Consider the following 15,503-nt stretch of genomic DNA (forward strand, 5'->3'; position numbering starts at 1 on the left):
CCTCTCTGTAAGAGAAATTAGGGCAGGGGTAGTTGCACAAAAGCTTTTTCATCAAGCTATACAACTTCAGACAAATACAAACCTTGGGAACTTTGTGGATGACTTCCACATCATCTGACTGGGAGAAACTCACAACCACATTTCTCTTGAAGTTACCTTTGTTTTTAACACTTATCAAAGGCTTGCGAGTTTAATTCCTGAAGCTGTACTTCTGCATTTCAAACGTGCTAATAAGCAATGTCTCTACCGTTTACCACAGACATCTGAGATGTGTTACTCAGCTTTATCAATTTGTGCAACTGCTAAAATTGCCTACTTCTCCACTCTCTCTTGAACCTTAACTGCACAGTCTTATTCTGGCAGCTTAACACAAGGAGCACGACTGTACTGGGATGCCCCTTAACCAAGCACCCGCCTGCACTTTCCATCATGAGCTGTTTGCTTATTTTATGTTAATTGGACTGGTCCATGACACAAAATACTTTCAAGTGTTCCTGTGATCATTGAAGAAAAAAGAGCAGCACGGACAGCAACGTAATGGGTTGCTTCCATGTCTTCTAAAGGCATCTCTCTGAAAAATTTCTGTACCGTCTTTTTTTTTTTTCTTTTTTCCTTCGAGCGGCGAGTGCCTTTTTCTTCGAAACCACGAGTAGATGAGCTCTCACCGCGTACGACCCCTCGAACAGACGAGAGCGCCGGTGTGCTCTCGCACCAAGCCTCCCGGACGGACGGACTGGATTTTTTTAGGATCCCGCAGCTCGGCCTCCGCACACCGGCGAGCCGGCAGCTGGGCTGCTGCCGCCGCAGCAGTTGCGCGCGAGGGCGAAAGTCAGTCAGAAGCGGTTAAAAAAAAAACCGGGAAAAAAAAAAAAAACCCCAACCAAAAAAAAAAACCAAAACCAGACACCAGCAACCCCCGGGCCCCGGCCGCGCCGCTGCCAGCAGCCGAGCCAGGGCCGCCAGGGACCCCCGCACCGCCCCCGCCCGCCCGGCGGCCTCCCCCGGCAAGCCGCGCCCCAGCCAATAGGGAGCGGGCTCGGCGGGAGCACTGACGTCGTGCGCCGCCCCGCCCTATCCCGACCGGTGCCGGACGCAGCCGGAGACTCCCGAGTTCCCGCCCCCCCCCGCCCTTGTTCCTCAGGCGGGGACTCGCTTCCTTTCCCGACTCCCCCTTCCCACCCTCCTCCTCCCAGTCAAGATGGAGGGCGGCGGTTGCTGCGGCCACCGGCACCACGGCGGCTAGCGCAGCGGCTGCTCCTCCGGCTCGCTCCTCGCTCCCTGAAGGGGAAAAAAAAAAAAAAAAAAAGAAAAAGAACCAAAAAAAGGCTGGAAACGTTCCTTCTTTCTCCGCCCACCGGCTGCTGGCTGCGCGGACTGCTGGCCCTCCCCATGCCGTCGTCGTCGTCGCCCTCCTCCTCCTCCTCCTCCTCCCGCGATTGTCTGCGCTCCGGCTGCCGCCCGCCCGCCCGCCCTGACTCCCTGCATGCACACGCCGCCTCCTAGGTGGCTGCGGGGGGTGGGCGCTCCCGGAGCTGCCATTCCGCACATACCTTCATGTCCCTGCGCTCGCTGTGGCCGCCCGCCGCCGCCCCGCATCGTTCACCCGCTCCGGCTGCCGCCCTAACGGCCGCTCCCGCCCGGAGGTGAAGCCGGGACCCGCGGAGGGGGCGGTGGGGTTGGCGGTGGGTCTCGCCCGGAGGAGCCGCCGCCGCACGCAGCAGCCATGAGCAGTGCCGCTACCGCCACCTCCGCCGCCGCCGCCGCCACCACGGCCGGCAGCGGCGCAGGGGAAGGGGCCGAGGAGGCGGCCAAGGACTCGGCGGACATCGCGGCTTTCTTCCGATCCGGTGAGTGCGGCCCCGTCCCGAGGGAGAGGGGAGGGAGGAAGGGAGAGCGACGAGGCCTCGGCTGGAGGTGGAGGCGAAAGGTAGAGAGAGGCGACCTCTCTTCCTCCCGGAGCTGGGAGAGAGGGCGAGGGCAGCCGGCTTTGTCAGGTGGCCCTGGGGAAGGCTCGCCCTCCTCTCGCCGGCGGGGCCGCCGCGGCAGTGCCCGTCCGTGCGGGGCGCCGCCACGCTTCCTCGGGGAGGCGGCGGTGCGGGGCCAGGACAGGGCCCGCGCGGGGGCGGCCTGGCCGGGCGGCAGCGGGGAGGAAAGCCGAGCCGCCTCGTCCGGTGCCGGCGGGCAGCGGAGCTTCGCCTCGGGCCCAGCAACTTGCGTGCGCTGCTGCGGGCGGGACGCCACCCTTTGCCGGCAGAATCCAGGCGTGAAAACGGGTGCGGCGGGCGACGCGGCCCGGCCCGGCTGGGGCGGATGCAGGGGCTGGGTACTGCCCGGAGGCGGTGTCGCCGGTGACAGGTGCGACTCTCCTTCCGATGCCGGCCCGATAACGGGCGCGTTACCGGGGCCAGTCGGCACCACCTGGCGACGGGCAGATCGGGTTCCCCCCACACCGGCGGAAATGTCCCGCCGGGGGCTGCGCGGCGGGTCCGGGCAGCCCTCGGTGCCGGAGGGGCGGGGAGGGTGAGCAGGGGCAGGGGAGCGGCGCGCCGCAGGGCGGCGGGCCGCGGGCTGCGCTGGCCGAGCCCCGGGAGGCGGTCGGGCGGGCAGGGATGACACCGCTATCAAAGGCATCGCAGCTCCGGTCGCGCCCCGCCGGTGCCGTGCTGCTGGGTGGGGGCCCAGGGCGGCGGTGGGGAAGGGCAGCGTTCATAGTGGGTGTTCATAGCGGGAAGGGGAGGAAAAAGACAAAACCCCATCCCCACGTTAAGAGGTGTCCCTGCCTCGGTTGAGGCGGGGCGGCTTTCGGGCGCTGCCGGCCCGGGAAGTCAGGCTCGGTGCGGAGGTTCGGGAGGGGAAGGGGTGGGAGCCTGTTGACAGGCTGCCGGGATTAAAAAAAAAAAAAAAAAAAAAAAATGGAGGCCGCCTTCTCCCACGGTGTTTACCCTCGGCACGCAACCGGGCGGGGAGAGCGGCTGCCACCGAGACGTTATCCCCCGGGGAATGGCGGCGGGGACGGAGGGGAGGGCAGGGCTGCCCGGGCCGCAGGAACAGCCTGGGCGGCGGCGGCGGCTGAGCCGTCCTCCGGTGCCGGCTGCCCTCCCCCGAGCGGCGGCGGCTCTTCCCCTCCCTCGCTCCGCTCCGCCGGCGGCTCCGCGCCCCCCCGGGCATCGCTCCCGGGCGGGGCGGCAGGGCAGGGCTGGGCACTTACTCCCTTTGGGTGCCTAAAAAGGAGCGGCGAGTGAGGAAAATGCAGACTCACCGCTGGAAAGATGAGGGAGATCGCCGATTTCATGTGTTTAAAAAAAAAAATGTCGGTAGTAATGATGATAATAAAAGCAGTGTTACTTGGGGTTTTAAGGAAAGCCCATGAGGGAAGTGGGAAACTGTATAACCGGTGCTGTTCTCGGTTGGGGCTCGCTGTCGAATGTGTTTGATTTAATGAGAGTGAAGGAGGAGGTGTGATTTGCAGAAGGCATCCCTGAAGCAGGGTTCAGAGCTGCGTTTGCTTGGACAGACGATCCGAACAGGGGGCTGCGTCCCCTCTGAAAGGCCTGATGCTCCCTCGGCAACCTGTTTCATATGACAGCACTGAGTGCAAAACTCCTTGTCGAGTTGGCCAAGATGCTGGCCTTGCTGGGTTTCATCATGGAAGAAGGACTGAGCTTTGTCGTTCTCAGAAAAAAATCACGTTGAAAGCAAAATGACGAGTTACAATGGTAGACTTACAGTCTGCCTAGTGTGGTTACAAATGGGTACATGGTTAGTAACCTTGCCATTTTGGAAGTCTCTGCCCAGCTGTTGTAATAGTCAACTTCCACATTTGTGTGTGGGTAGAGGGATGACACAGAGTTGATAAGCTTGTAAGTGGTGCAGTGATGACTTCTGATACTGATAACTTCTGATAACAGGGAAGTTGCACTGAGCCTAGTCTTGCAGCAACCAAAAATCTGAAAGCAGTAGAAGGACATGTCAAATGCTTATCAAAAAGCTCTTACAGCATATTTAACAGCTGGCATTCTCATTTACATATTTACATGTGGAGGTTATCTGCTTCAGCCTGGGCTGTGACATACACTGGAAAATGTTCTGGCATTTCTTATGGGTGTTTGGTATTGGGAAGAGCTCTTTAAACTCCACCTCTGTACATGATCCACTCTTTTGTAAGGAAGCGTATATTAAGAGATCTCCAGTGCTTCCCTTTGTTTGAACAGGAGGCACACTTTTTTTCGGTGAAACACAATGGACATAGAGATCAATGAACAAGCAAAAAATTCATTTAGTGTATGTGGGAGCAGACAAAATATTTTTATTTTTGCAGTATTTACAATGACAAATGTTTCCTTTTTCCTGTCACTTGCAGAGAATGTCAGCAAAGCTGTAGCTGTTACTTAAAAGAGAAAATGGGTAAAAATGTTACAGTGATTTCCAGGAGGAAAACAAAACAACAACAATAAAAAACCCTCCTGAACAATCAGCTCTACTCTTAGGTTAGTTAAATTGGTCAGTTGAGCTGCCAGTGGAGTTACTGGCTTTCTTCCTGTCCTTTTGTAAGACTAAGCCTGAAGTAAAATTCAAGTAGCCTGAAGAATGGCATTTCACTATTTGGAAGATGTTACGTTAGGATATTGAACAGCAGCTAGGTTCACATTGCTTGAAATGTGTACATTTCCAGTTTCCACTTTGGTTATGTAAATATAAACTCACTCTGAGTTGTTGTGGAAATAAGTTGCAATTGAAATAGGAAGAAAGCAGCTGAACTGGAAGTGAGGTGGTGGTATGAAAACATGAAGATGTGTGTTTTGCATTTAAATGAAGAATCCCTTTATTGGAATTGGAAGAAATTGAGGCAGCTTACTTTCCATTATCTATTTGATATCTAAATCTTGTTATTTGAAGTTGAAGAGACAAGAACACCTTGCTAGATCTATCACCTTCTCTGTGGCAGGATTGAATAAAATTGCTAAGAAGCAGAGTTGAGTGCCAAGCGAAGTGATTACATTTTGATGGAGAAAACCACAGTGGTTGTTAGGAAGTGCCTTTCTGTCCTATATGTAAATTGGAGATTAGCGATGACTCTGTAAACTGACAGGAGGGATATGTTTTGAGCTGAAGATGTATAGCAAGCATCTCTTTTTTTCTTATTAAAAAGTGCCCTGGCCTGACTTGAAAGGACTAATAAAATCTCTTAGAATTATGGAAAAACGGACTATTACTGTATGAAAACCCAGTGGCACAGAGTGTAAGTGGCCGGGTAGAGGGGTGTTAATACATGTGTTAAGTATTCAAGATCTATTCTGTATGAAAAGGTATTAAGATAGAAACTTTTCAAAATGTATTCCAAGTTTGAACTTGAAATCCTATGTATTTTGAAGGGCTGAAAACAGCTAACATGAGCAAAGTAGAATTTGAGGGACTGCCATCAAATCATGGCTTACAGGGCAGTAACCATACAGAGGTTTTGTTTGGCAGTTGTTCTTTTGTTGTTACTGAAATCTTCATCGTTGGGAAATGGACTGCCAACTGACATCTTTAGGATGCAAGAATGAGGGCTGTCTAAGTTGAAATCATGCTATTGTAACAGTGACCTCCAAACGAAAGAATTTTTGCTAGTTGAAGTTAATGAATTTTGGTTTGGAGCATAAAGAACAAAACTTTTTTCACATAAGTAATCGAGATATTGATCGTACATTTAATAATTAAACTTACCTTTCTGGGATGGTGGAGAAATCTGTGAATACCAAAGGATGCAGGGAAAAAAGCTTGTAAGCACTTTAGTCGACTCCTGGCTAGACAGTATAGCAAGTGTCTTTATAAGCTACTTTGATAAGTCTCAGTGGGAAAAAACCCTCTAAGTTACCAGCTGATAACTGTTCAAAGTTTTGTGATAAAAGTGGATGTAGTTATTTCCTGTAAGGTACATTCAGCGTTAGTGGCTTCTGCAAACTGTGCAGTAGCTTCATTCACATACAGACAAACGATACAGTTTTCAAAGCCATTGAGGAGATTGGTGTTGTCGCTACCTGTTTATGAGCACACTTGCAACGTTTCTAGGAGCAGCAAAATTTACATACTGAACAAGGGACAGGGACCTTTTGGAGCAACAGAAATGGCAAAACGAAGGGAAAACGAGGCTTTGGAAGTCTTGTCACTAGGGTGAATAACTACCAAGCTTAGCCAGGTCAAATCTGAATATAACTGTTAATCATCACTCGAAGTGGGAAAACAGAAGGGTGGAGGACTTTCCGTCTAAAAATGAATCTATGCAGGTGGCAGCGGTCCTCTCGCAGGAGGAGGAGTAAGTCTGTAAGATGAAAGTGGGTCTGGAGAGAAGGGTGTCCTGAGTAGAGTTCAGTGTGCCACCTCTCCTGAGGTGAAGTCAAAGAACAGGCTGGTAGCCAGAATAGCTTTGAATAGCACCTGGTTCTAACACTGTACACTTAATCTTTCCTGCTTTTGTACGTTCTTCTTAATGGAGGCTTAATGATAAGAGAATTTAAAACTTTGTTTTGAAATATATGAAGGTACTAAAATGTCCATGTGAGTATTTTAGGAAAAAGGGATGCTGAAATCTACTGTAATTACGCACATGTAGTTGAAGACTTTCTGCAAGTGCTAGTGACTTGAGACTTTGATCAATCTGGGTTCAACCAAGTCTACCTATAGCAGCCTAGGCTGGTAATTGCTTGAGTAGCCGAGACCATGTAGGAAGTATTAATGAGTATCATGATAAGAGGATTGATCTTGTTTGCTTCATTTTCATGAACAGCACTTAACAAATAATACTGTAAAGATAAAAACCGAAAGGTCTATTCAGAAACTTGCTATTTCAGGTTTACAGGGAGGACCTATGTTTTACTTCTTTCTGATCATATTGTTTTATGTACTGTTGCCTTGCTTGCTTTACATTAGGGTCCTGTGTGATAGTTGCTGGGAAAGTTGACTGCCTGTAGTAGACGACATTAAAAATACTACTGTATCAGAAAGTCCACTAGGAAGAAGAGAAGAAAAGAGAGAGATAGGGAGGGGAAAGATTACGTGGAAAAGAAAAGACAATCATACTGTTAAAAGGCAGCACATTTTTTTCGGGAATGCCACTAATAAAAAACCACACTAGCTTTCAGATCATGGGCAAAATAGCTTTCATATTAGGTATAAAACGTGAAAAACAAGCCACATTTTCAGCTTAAATCCATGAAGCAGGACACAATGTATAAAGTCAAGATAGTGCCTTTCTAAGAAGGTTCATCTATTCTCCTGCCAATACATAGCAGATAACTCACAGAGAAGGTAGTCAGAGCTGTGGTTGTGTGGCAGTTGGAGTAGCTACACAGTAGTGACAAATGTCTAACAAAAATAATCCAATAGTGAAGTCAGAAGTGAAGTGTTGGCATGCGGCACAGGTGGTGCCCCACATGGTATCTCCATGCTGTCCTCTGCAGGTATTGATTCTTGGCCCTGTGGCTGTCAGGAACTGAGGTATGTTTTGGGGTTGTAAGAAGTGGTGAGCATGCAGAGAATGTAAAATATGAAACAAATTGGCTGTTCTTTCATGCAGCCTAGAGTGACAACAGCATTTGTATTAAAAAAAAATAAACACAACAAAAACCTTCAGATGTTGTGTCAGCTTTTCAAGAATCTGTTACTTTGTCCTCTGAGTTGCTTTAGTCAGTAAGAAGGTTTAGCAGTGTTGCTGTCATTAGTACTGGTTGACCTGGGCTGAAAAAGTGGGTCCTCTTGTGAAGTTTTGAATCCAGTTCCAGCAGCATCCATTTTAATAAGGTGGTTGGGGGGGTGGGGAGGAAGGTGTTTTGAAAAACACCATAGAGAAATGTCACAACTTGATAGTTGCTGATGTGCGGTATGCAGAACAAAAATAACTACAGAAACAATGAAGTTACAATGGAGAGGTTACTCTGGGAATCGTGTTGCTGGATTGATGTTTCCTGGAACAATGAAGATGAGGACAGAGCTCGTCAGTCTGAAATGCAGCAGCTGTTCTGCAATTTGACTTCGTGTGGAACAGCCAAGCTTCTCTGTGGATAGCAAAGGATAGAGATAGCGGTTAGGGTGTGTTTGAAAGAGTTGGAGTCAGAAGTCATGAATATTTCTGAAAGGGGACAGAGAATTGCTTGTAACATCTGACAGTTGATAAACTAAATGCACGTTTGGAGTGGAAGGTAAATGGGAGTTAGAGAAAAACCAGGCCCATTCTTGAGAGGAGTATGTTTGAATGGGTGTGAAGTGCTGACAGAAGTAGGGAAAAGACTTGGTGCAGCTGTGGCTTTCATTAATTGTGGAGCTTGGTCACTGTGTAGACAAGGTGACTAGTAAATGTTTCTTGAAGAAGTGGTTTCTCTCTAATTAAACATGTCCCACAGCAGCGTAGCAGAAGCAGGTATGAAATTTCAACCTGAAATATCATGCAGTTTCCAAAAGCTTTTCCATGTAAAATGACCATTCTAGGTAAATAAAATCTGAGCAAAGACTGCAAAGACTTTCCTTACCCCAATATAAAGAGAAAACATTAAGGTTGCTCTACTATTTTTCAATTAAAAGTTAAAAAAAAAAATCTAATGTCAACAAATGGACCTGTTTAGATGCAGACTATTAGGTCAGTTTAATAGGGTGAAACTGCACTGTGATTTTGGTCTGCAGCTTGAAGAAGGAGATCACTGAAAGAGCTGTTTGTGGTCAGCAAAAGTTTTAAAATAGAAACAACACATTGAAACTTTGGAAATGCACTGGTTGAGGGATATTCTTCTGAAAGTGGGTGGTGATTTTAATGAGAACAAAGGAAGCTAATTTTTCTTATTGATGTTGGTGAGAACCAAGTCTAATCTTAAAAAAAAAAAAAGGGCTACTGGGTAAAAAAAAAAAATTGAAGCTGATAGCAGGCTATTTTTAATCTAATGTCTAACATGGTTGCATCTGCTTGGTTGTTCTCATAAAGAAATTTGCTTGATTTGGAGAAGGATCTTTGTTTAACTTAGCATTTTTCTTGGTGCAGCAAAATCAAAAAGTAGACTATCGGTGAAGTAATACTGATGATCTGCAAAGCTGAGTCATATTCCTTCAGGAAGGGTACTGCTGTTTTCAGAAAACAGATCACTTACCCAGTAGTGAGGAGGAGGAATTGAAATGACAAGGAACAACTCAAGTGCTTTTAGCAGTAGACACTACAGTACATTAAAGCATCTGATTTTCAGCTTCTAGAGTAGGTTGTTGTATTGATATACAAAGAGGAGGGTCATAAATGAGTTGTGTCCACAAAGTTTCACCAAACAGTCTGAGTGACAAGACTCCACTTCAAAGATACAAAGCCCTTTCCAGTGGCTTCTCTGCCAAATAGGTGCTCTAACTCACCTGAAACTGGAGCTGTTGATCCCAGCGTCTTGTGATTGCACAGAGAAGGAGGAGATAGCCTAATTGTCTTTACGTATTTGTTTAAAAAATGGGGTTGTTTTTCCAAGGTTGTCGAGTGGAGTCTTCTGAAATCATTTAGTCAAATTTGTTTCACCTCCTGTGTCACTGTTACTGCCATGCATAAGTGGCAGTAGCACTGCTTAATAAAAAACACTGCAAACATGTAACAGGTTTTCCTGCTGAGCAAGTGCTGAACTGTGCATCTTGCTGGTACTTTGATGTTTTGTAACCTGGACCTTACTGAAGAACTGAACTCAGTATTGCTGTTTTGTTAATTATGGTGTTTTTTTTCTTAAGAGGAAAAAGGAACTTTTACAGGGAGATGAGAAAATTCATTAAGATTTTTTTTGTCTCTTAGGGCCTAAGATGATAAGGAAGCAAGATGTAAATGATAGGAAGAAAAGGGTAGGCTTTCAGCTCTCAAAGTATGCCAGTAGTTTGCTTTGTCTGGTATGTTATGTAGTATACTATTTCAAGAGAGTGAAATAATTCGTACAAATCTGCATAAGAGTCAGGTTAATGTTATCAGCTTGTGTAGCAGAGTCAAAACACGAGGCTGAGATTCAGGAAGGTTTGTTTTACCAGTGTGCATGGGGCTATATGTGTGCATGTATACACTGTCAAACTAAGTATTCTGTCTAGCTTAGAAAACTGAATTTGCATGATGAATCTTTTTAACAAAAAGTTGGAGAAAGTATTCTGGGCAGCAGGCGCCGAACAGGGCTGTTGTAATCCTGATGCGTTCTAGTGTCTGTGAAACTACCAAGAGCTTAATTACTCATATTTCCTTGTAGTCTTAGTGCATGTATGAGCAGTAATACTCGTGAGGCGTCTGCAGACTGTGTAAACAAGCAGTAGTGATTCTTGCAGTTAGCTTCATCTATAACTGTTTAGCAAGTAGAGGCTGAGGGTCATAGTGAAATGAGATTTCCTAAGTGCCTAAAAATGAACAGGGAAATACACTGCAGCCAGCAGGGCTCACAAGGACATGTTAAATACCTACTCGTTTTTATGTAGTCCATACCTTACTTCTTGCATAAAACAGTGAGTTGAAATGCAAAACCTTTAGATTTTGTATTGAATTCCTGCATTTTTGTGCACCCATGAAACCTGCAGCCTTATGAGATACTTTGTCAAGGCATTTGGTCAAAGGCTTTTCACTAAGTTTTGTGATGGTCATGTAGCTGGTAAATAACTTTGAGGCCATCGAACAATGAGAAATGTTACTGCTGAGATTTCTGGAAAATAAGAAAAGTCTCAAATGTTGAAGGTTTGGGGATTGCTTGTTTTCAGAGCCCAAGCAGATGTTAAATGCTGGGATGAAATGAGGTGACCTTTCTTAAAACTTGGCCCGGATAATAAAGGGAGGATACATCAAGACCAGCAGGAGAATACATCAAGAACATCCCAAGAAGTGAGTTAGAATAAATTGAGTGTTTAAATACTAAATACTACTTGGCTAATCTCTTATGCTACACAATAGACTTTGCTGTACCCATTGTGTAAACTTGGCTGTACACTAGTGAATATAATTTTCTACCAGGATTAAGGTAGTGAGTCCTTCATTTTCCAAATATTTATCATGCCACTAACTTTTGGACATGTTGGGATACACAGCACTGAGTACAAAGATGATATCATTTTCTGAGATCATAAAAATGCTCCACCCTTCTCTAAAACATTTAGGCTAAGGTTGAAATGGTTTGGCCTTTTGTAATTCTTCTGGAATTAGAGGAATAGACATCTGCAGCTGAAGGCACAGAAAAAGGGTAGAAAGCTAATCAAGGTCAATTGAAATCTAAGTTGACTGGATTGTCCTAGTCTACGCAAAAGCTAGGTGGTACATAGTGCAGTGAAGATCAGACTTAAGAAGATGTCAAATCCTATCTTTAGAGGCTTCCTCCTGTCCGTTACTCTAGGGAAATAAAGTAGGATATGATTTCTCTGCTAAAGAAACTGAACAGCCATGATTTTTATGTTTTAAAAAATAAAGCTTTACTCTCTAAGCTTTTCTCCTTGTCTTTATTTATTTATTTGTTTTTTTTATGTTAGTTAGCAAGTCTATTTTGGTTATATATTGTACCAAAATGAATGAGGTCCTAAAATAATGGAAATGGGATGGTTACAGAAGCAGCTTATTCTTGCTTTGCACCCCTTGAAGTCACACTTTGTGTGCCTTAAGTACTTTTTTTCTGCAGTTACGGATAGTTGCTAGACTTGAACTTGCCATGGCTTGCAAAGTTCAAAGAGGAAATCAGTGCTGTGCATTGCTTAACTGACAGGGGATTATGCGAGCCAGGCTTCTGTAAGGACAACACAAAGGCAAGCCAAACTAAAATTTATTAGGACAGTGGCAGCTTTTCAGATGGAAAGATGAGGTCAGCCATAATGGTTTATCTAGTAACTTGTTGATTGGCTTGTGAATGCTTTATGTTAAATAAATACAAAAAAAATTAAGAGACCAGCTTCTCTGAATGTAGTGGAAGGCTGTCTTTGGAAGGAAAACAAGGACACTCACTTGGCTGGATTTCTTGCCTCAGTGGCTGGGCAGAAAGTTACAGACCTGAACTTCTGTTCCCATTATGTGAAAATTCTACTGTTTGTTGAATTTTCAAGGCAGAAGAGCCAAGTCAAGCCTGCTTATGAGAAAGAGATAAAATACGGCTTGGCTAGTGGTGATCCTTGGAGAGGATAGCCGTGACATGCTGTTACCTGTCAGTGCAAGAAAGAGCAATATCTTTTGTAGTGCAGTGTGAGGACTGGGGTCAAATTTGCCTATCGGTTACTCAGACCAAGGGTACAACTCAGCCAACAATAACCACTTGACACGTGTGTGTTAACTTTTGGGTTTTTTTAAGCTTGGAATCAGATGCATCCTTCCCTAGCCAAAAGGAAACATTTGAGAAGCTGTGACGCATTTACACAGATGAAGGAAGGAAATATCCAAAAGAGTCAAAAGCTAAAAATAGATCAGTTTACTGAGTTGAACTCTGGGTGGGAATTGAATAACTAAATATAAATCTAAATTTGAACCTTTGTGACTTACATAACTGAGGAGTGTAACCCTTTCTGTTTGTGTGTTTTTTTTCTTGTTAAAATTCATAGTGGACAACTTCAGGTGAGGACTGGTGTCAAGCCTTGTGAGATGGCTTTCTGGTGCCTTAAACTTCTCAGCACTGAGAAGTCTGATCATCTCTTGATGATGATTGTAATAGCACAGTGTAACTGCCTGGAACAGTGGGTTGGGTTGGGTTTTTTGTTTGTTTTGAAAAGCTTCTTTGTGGAAATGGTACCTCCTGGCTCTACTGAACAGAATTTTTAAGCCAATAGCTATTAGAATCGGTATCTGTGAGGTTAAAAAAAAAAAAAAAAAGGAGCATTTTTTTCCCCCGCAGCTTCTTCCAGAAGCAGTAAACTTGCCTCTGTCTGTATGTAAAAAGCAGTGATAACTTGAACATTTAAGAATTGATGTTTGGTTGTCCAAAAAGATTTGCCTTCTGCCTTGCCCCAAATCCCAGTGTGGAAGCTATCAGCTTTCCTTTTCGGTGAAGAAAAAATAAGTTTGTCAGAGTGTTTAAAATTTGTGTAATCGAAAAGAATATTGGAAAAACTCTTCATTATTGGAAAAACTCTTCATATGCGAGAGTGTTCTAGATTATTGTCGTTAGATGATGACAGTAGTGCCACGAAAATCAAAAAAAAGCAAATTTTCTTTTTTTCTTTCCTACCATTTCTTACCATTTTCTGGGTAAAAAAGGTAGCATTGATTAGATTAACTTGAAGCAGTAACTTCTTCAGCTCCACCCCCCAAGATGAGCAAGTTAGTTTTTATATTTACTACCCTCCCTTTTTCTTACTATGTTATCTGCTGCTGAATGTGTGCTTGGCAGATGTATAAATAGTTGTGCTCTTGTTTGCTTTTGTTTTTGTTTGGTTTTCCAGAGGAGCTTGAGAATGTTTTTGTAAGGATGTTTTGAACAAATTTGGCATCTTTGATTACTAAAATAGTATTTGTTCCAAACAGCAGTTTCTCTGTAAAAGCGATGAACATTTTGTGTCAAAATGACCTGACTACCTAACAGTTGTGGCTATATAACAGTATGCCAGTATAAACTTTGTATTTATGGGATATGTTGTTATGTAGCAAAGCATAAGAACTACTATTTTTAAAATCTCATTTTTTAGAATATGCTTTTGAAATGGATTTGTCCGTGTTGCTGTCCCCAGTGTGTAAACCCACTGTTAGAAGGTTAAAGCTGTAAAAACCTTTTGAAAGACCAGTTGGTTAGCTGGGCAGGTACTTGATCTGTGATGTTTCTGAGGCAACAAGAGTGGGTTCAAAGGGCGGTGCTGCTCTCCATGTTGTAGATGGCTGCTAGCAGTGAAAAGGAAGTGGCAGAGTTCTGCATTTGAGTGTGGGAAGGTAAGGATGGATATACCTTGATATTAAGGCAGAGTACTTAATGGGCAACCTTTAAGTTGTCTGGGCTGCCTGAGCTCAGTTCTCTTCTGTGCATATGCTACAACTTTTGTATGTGTTGATACAGCAGAGAATGAGGAAGGTTTTTTTGGTAGTCTTGAGCAGCCAACGTAGTATTCTAGATTTCATTTGTTTCTTTCTGCAGTGTTTTCAGTACTTGGGGTAGGAATCTCACTCCCTCTTGCTTCCTTTGCTAATACTTTGTGTTCTAGCTGCTGTTCTAGCTACAAAGCTTCAGAGGTGGGCTACAAAACTGGCTAGTTTGGGTTCTCCTAGTTCAATGAGACTTGCCTCACCACAGGAGAGTTGAGTGTTAGAGGAGGGATAGCTATCTTTTTCCAGAGTGGCTTTTTACTGTCTTAATTGTTGTCCTCACTTGTGTGATCCCTTCTTTTGTTCCTTTTCCTCAATAAATAAGACAGAGGCCCAACAGACAATAAGCTCAATCCCTAGGCATCTGTGTTAATCTCCACAGGAGGTCTGTTGTGTGTACAGAGATAAGTAGGGGGTCCTATGGAAAAGCACTGCATAGTTGGAGTGTTACAGCATGTTGTCCTACACTGACAAATAAGGGTTGCACAGGCAGTGTTAATGCTGCATAACCTAGTTTTTGAGTGTTTTTTGTGGCAGCTTGAATCAAGCCTTGTCCTAGCTCAATTAAATCATCGTTTGTGTGAAATTTTCATTAAATGTCTTGGTGGATGACAGTAGATGACATTGGTTTTACCAGACTGCACTGGATTACTTTGTTAGATCAGAGTTATTTTGGGAGTAGAAATGCATTAGTTCACTATATAATACTAAGCAATGCAGATGTGTAAGCTGCTTTATTACATAGACATGCTGAGGAAAGCATCTCTTCAAACACAAACTGAGTACTTTACTTGGAGACTTTTTTTTTTTTGGTGGTTTTTTTTTTTTTTGGACAAACAACCTGAGTACATTCTACTGTTAAATTTCTTAGGGTTTGACTTGTGTCCTTGAGCATCATGTTAGTTCAGCAATGCTAGTAAAAACTAAATTAAAATAGATGTAAAAATTGTCAAATATCAAGGAGGAAAAAGGAATCAAATGCTACATTATCTTTTCATAAGCTTATATATAATTCATATCTAAAAGACAAAGTGTGTTCAGGTGAGGGAAGCTTTCCACAGCATAATAGGCTAAGTTTTACATGCAAGACCCACATGGAAGAGTAGGTGACACTGCAGGACTTAATTGGAAACACATATTAATAAGTGACCTAAGTTACCATGCTTTTTTTTTTTTTTTTTTTTTTTTGCCAGCTATGGACTGTATTAAGCACGCTTGTGCTAAACTTGCTGCTTTAGTAAGAAGCTTTCTGAACTGAGCTGTCCTCTGAGGAAGGACCCAAATGGAGATGAAGGGGTGCCTCTCCTCAGGATAGGAAAAAATTGTGTTGCTGTGTAAAAACCACATTCCTTCTGTTTTGTGGAGTAGAAATTGGATGAATATGTGAAATAACTATTTCTGTAGTAAGCTAAAACTCTTAATGCAATGAAATGGATTCCTTATTGAAAGGTGACTGTGAAGATAGCTAATTATCAGAGACAAAACAACCCTGTATCTCCATAGTGGA

The 15,503-nt window shown here is 44.4% G+C and overlaps 1 protein-coding gene across 1 annotated transcript in view; it reads left to right on the forward strand.

Annotated features, from left to right (window-relative positions):
• Nucleotides 1-514: 514 nt before the first annotated feature.
• TRIO (trio Rho guanine nucleotide exchange factor) overlaps nt 515-15,503 on the forward strand; it is a gene marked incomplete at its 3' end in the record, with an annotated part of 250,985 nt that continues 235,996 nt past the window's right edge. The window contains exon 1 of the mRNA XM_082015438.1: nt 515-1,847. Coding sequence (XP_081871564.1) covers nt 1,724-1,847 — 124 coding nt within the window. The 5' untranslated portion in view covers nt 515-1,723. The remainder of the gene's footprint in view (nt 1,848-15,503) is intronic.

Source organism: Phaethon aethereus, assembly GCF_964289735.1.
Source record: "Phaethon aethereus genome assembly, chromosome: 2".
Classification (NCBI taxonomy): Eukaryota; Metazoa; Chordata; class Aves; order Phaethontiformes; family Phaethontidae; genus Phaethon; species Phaethon aethereus.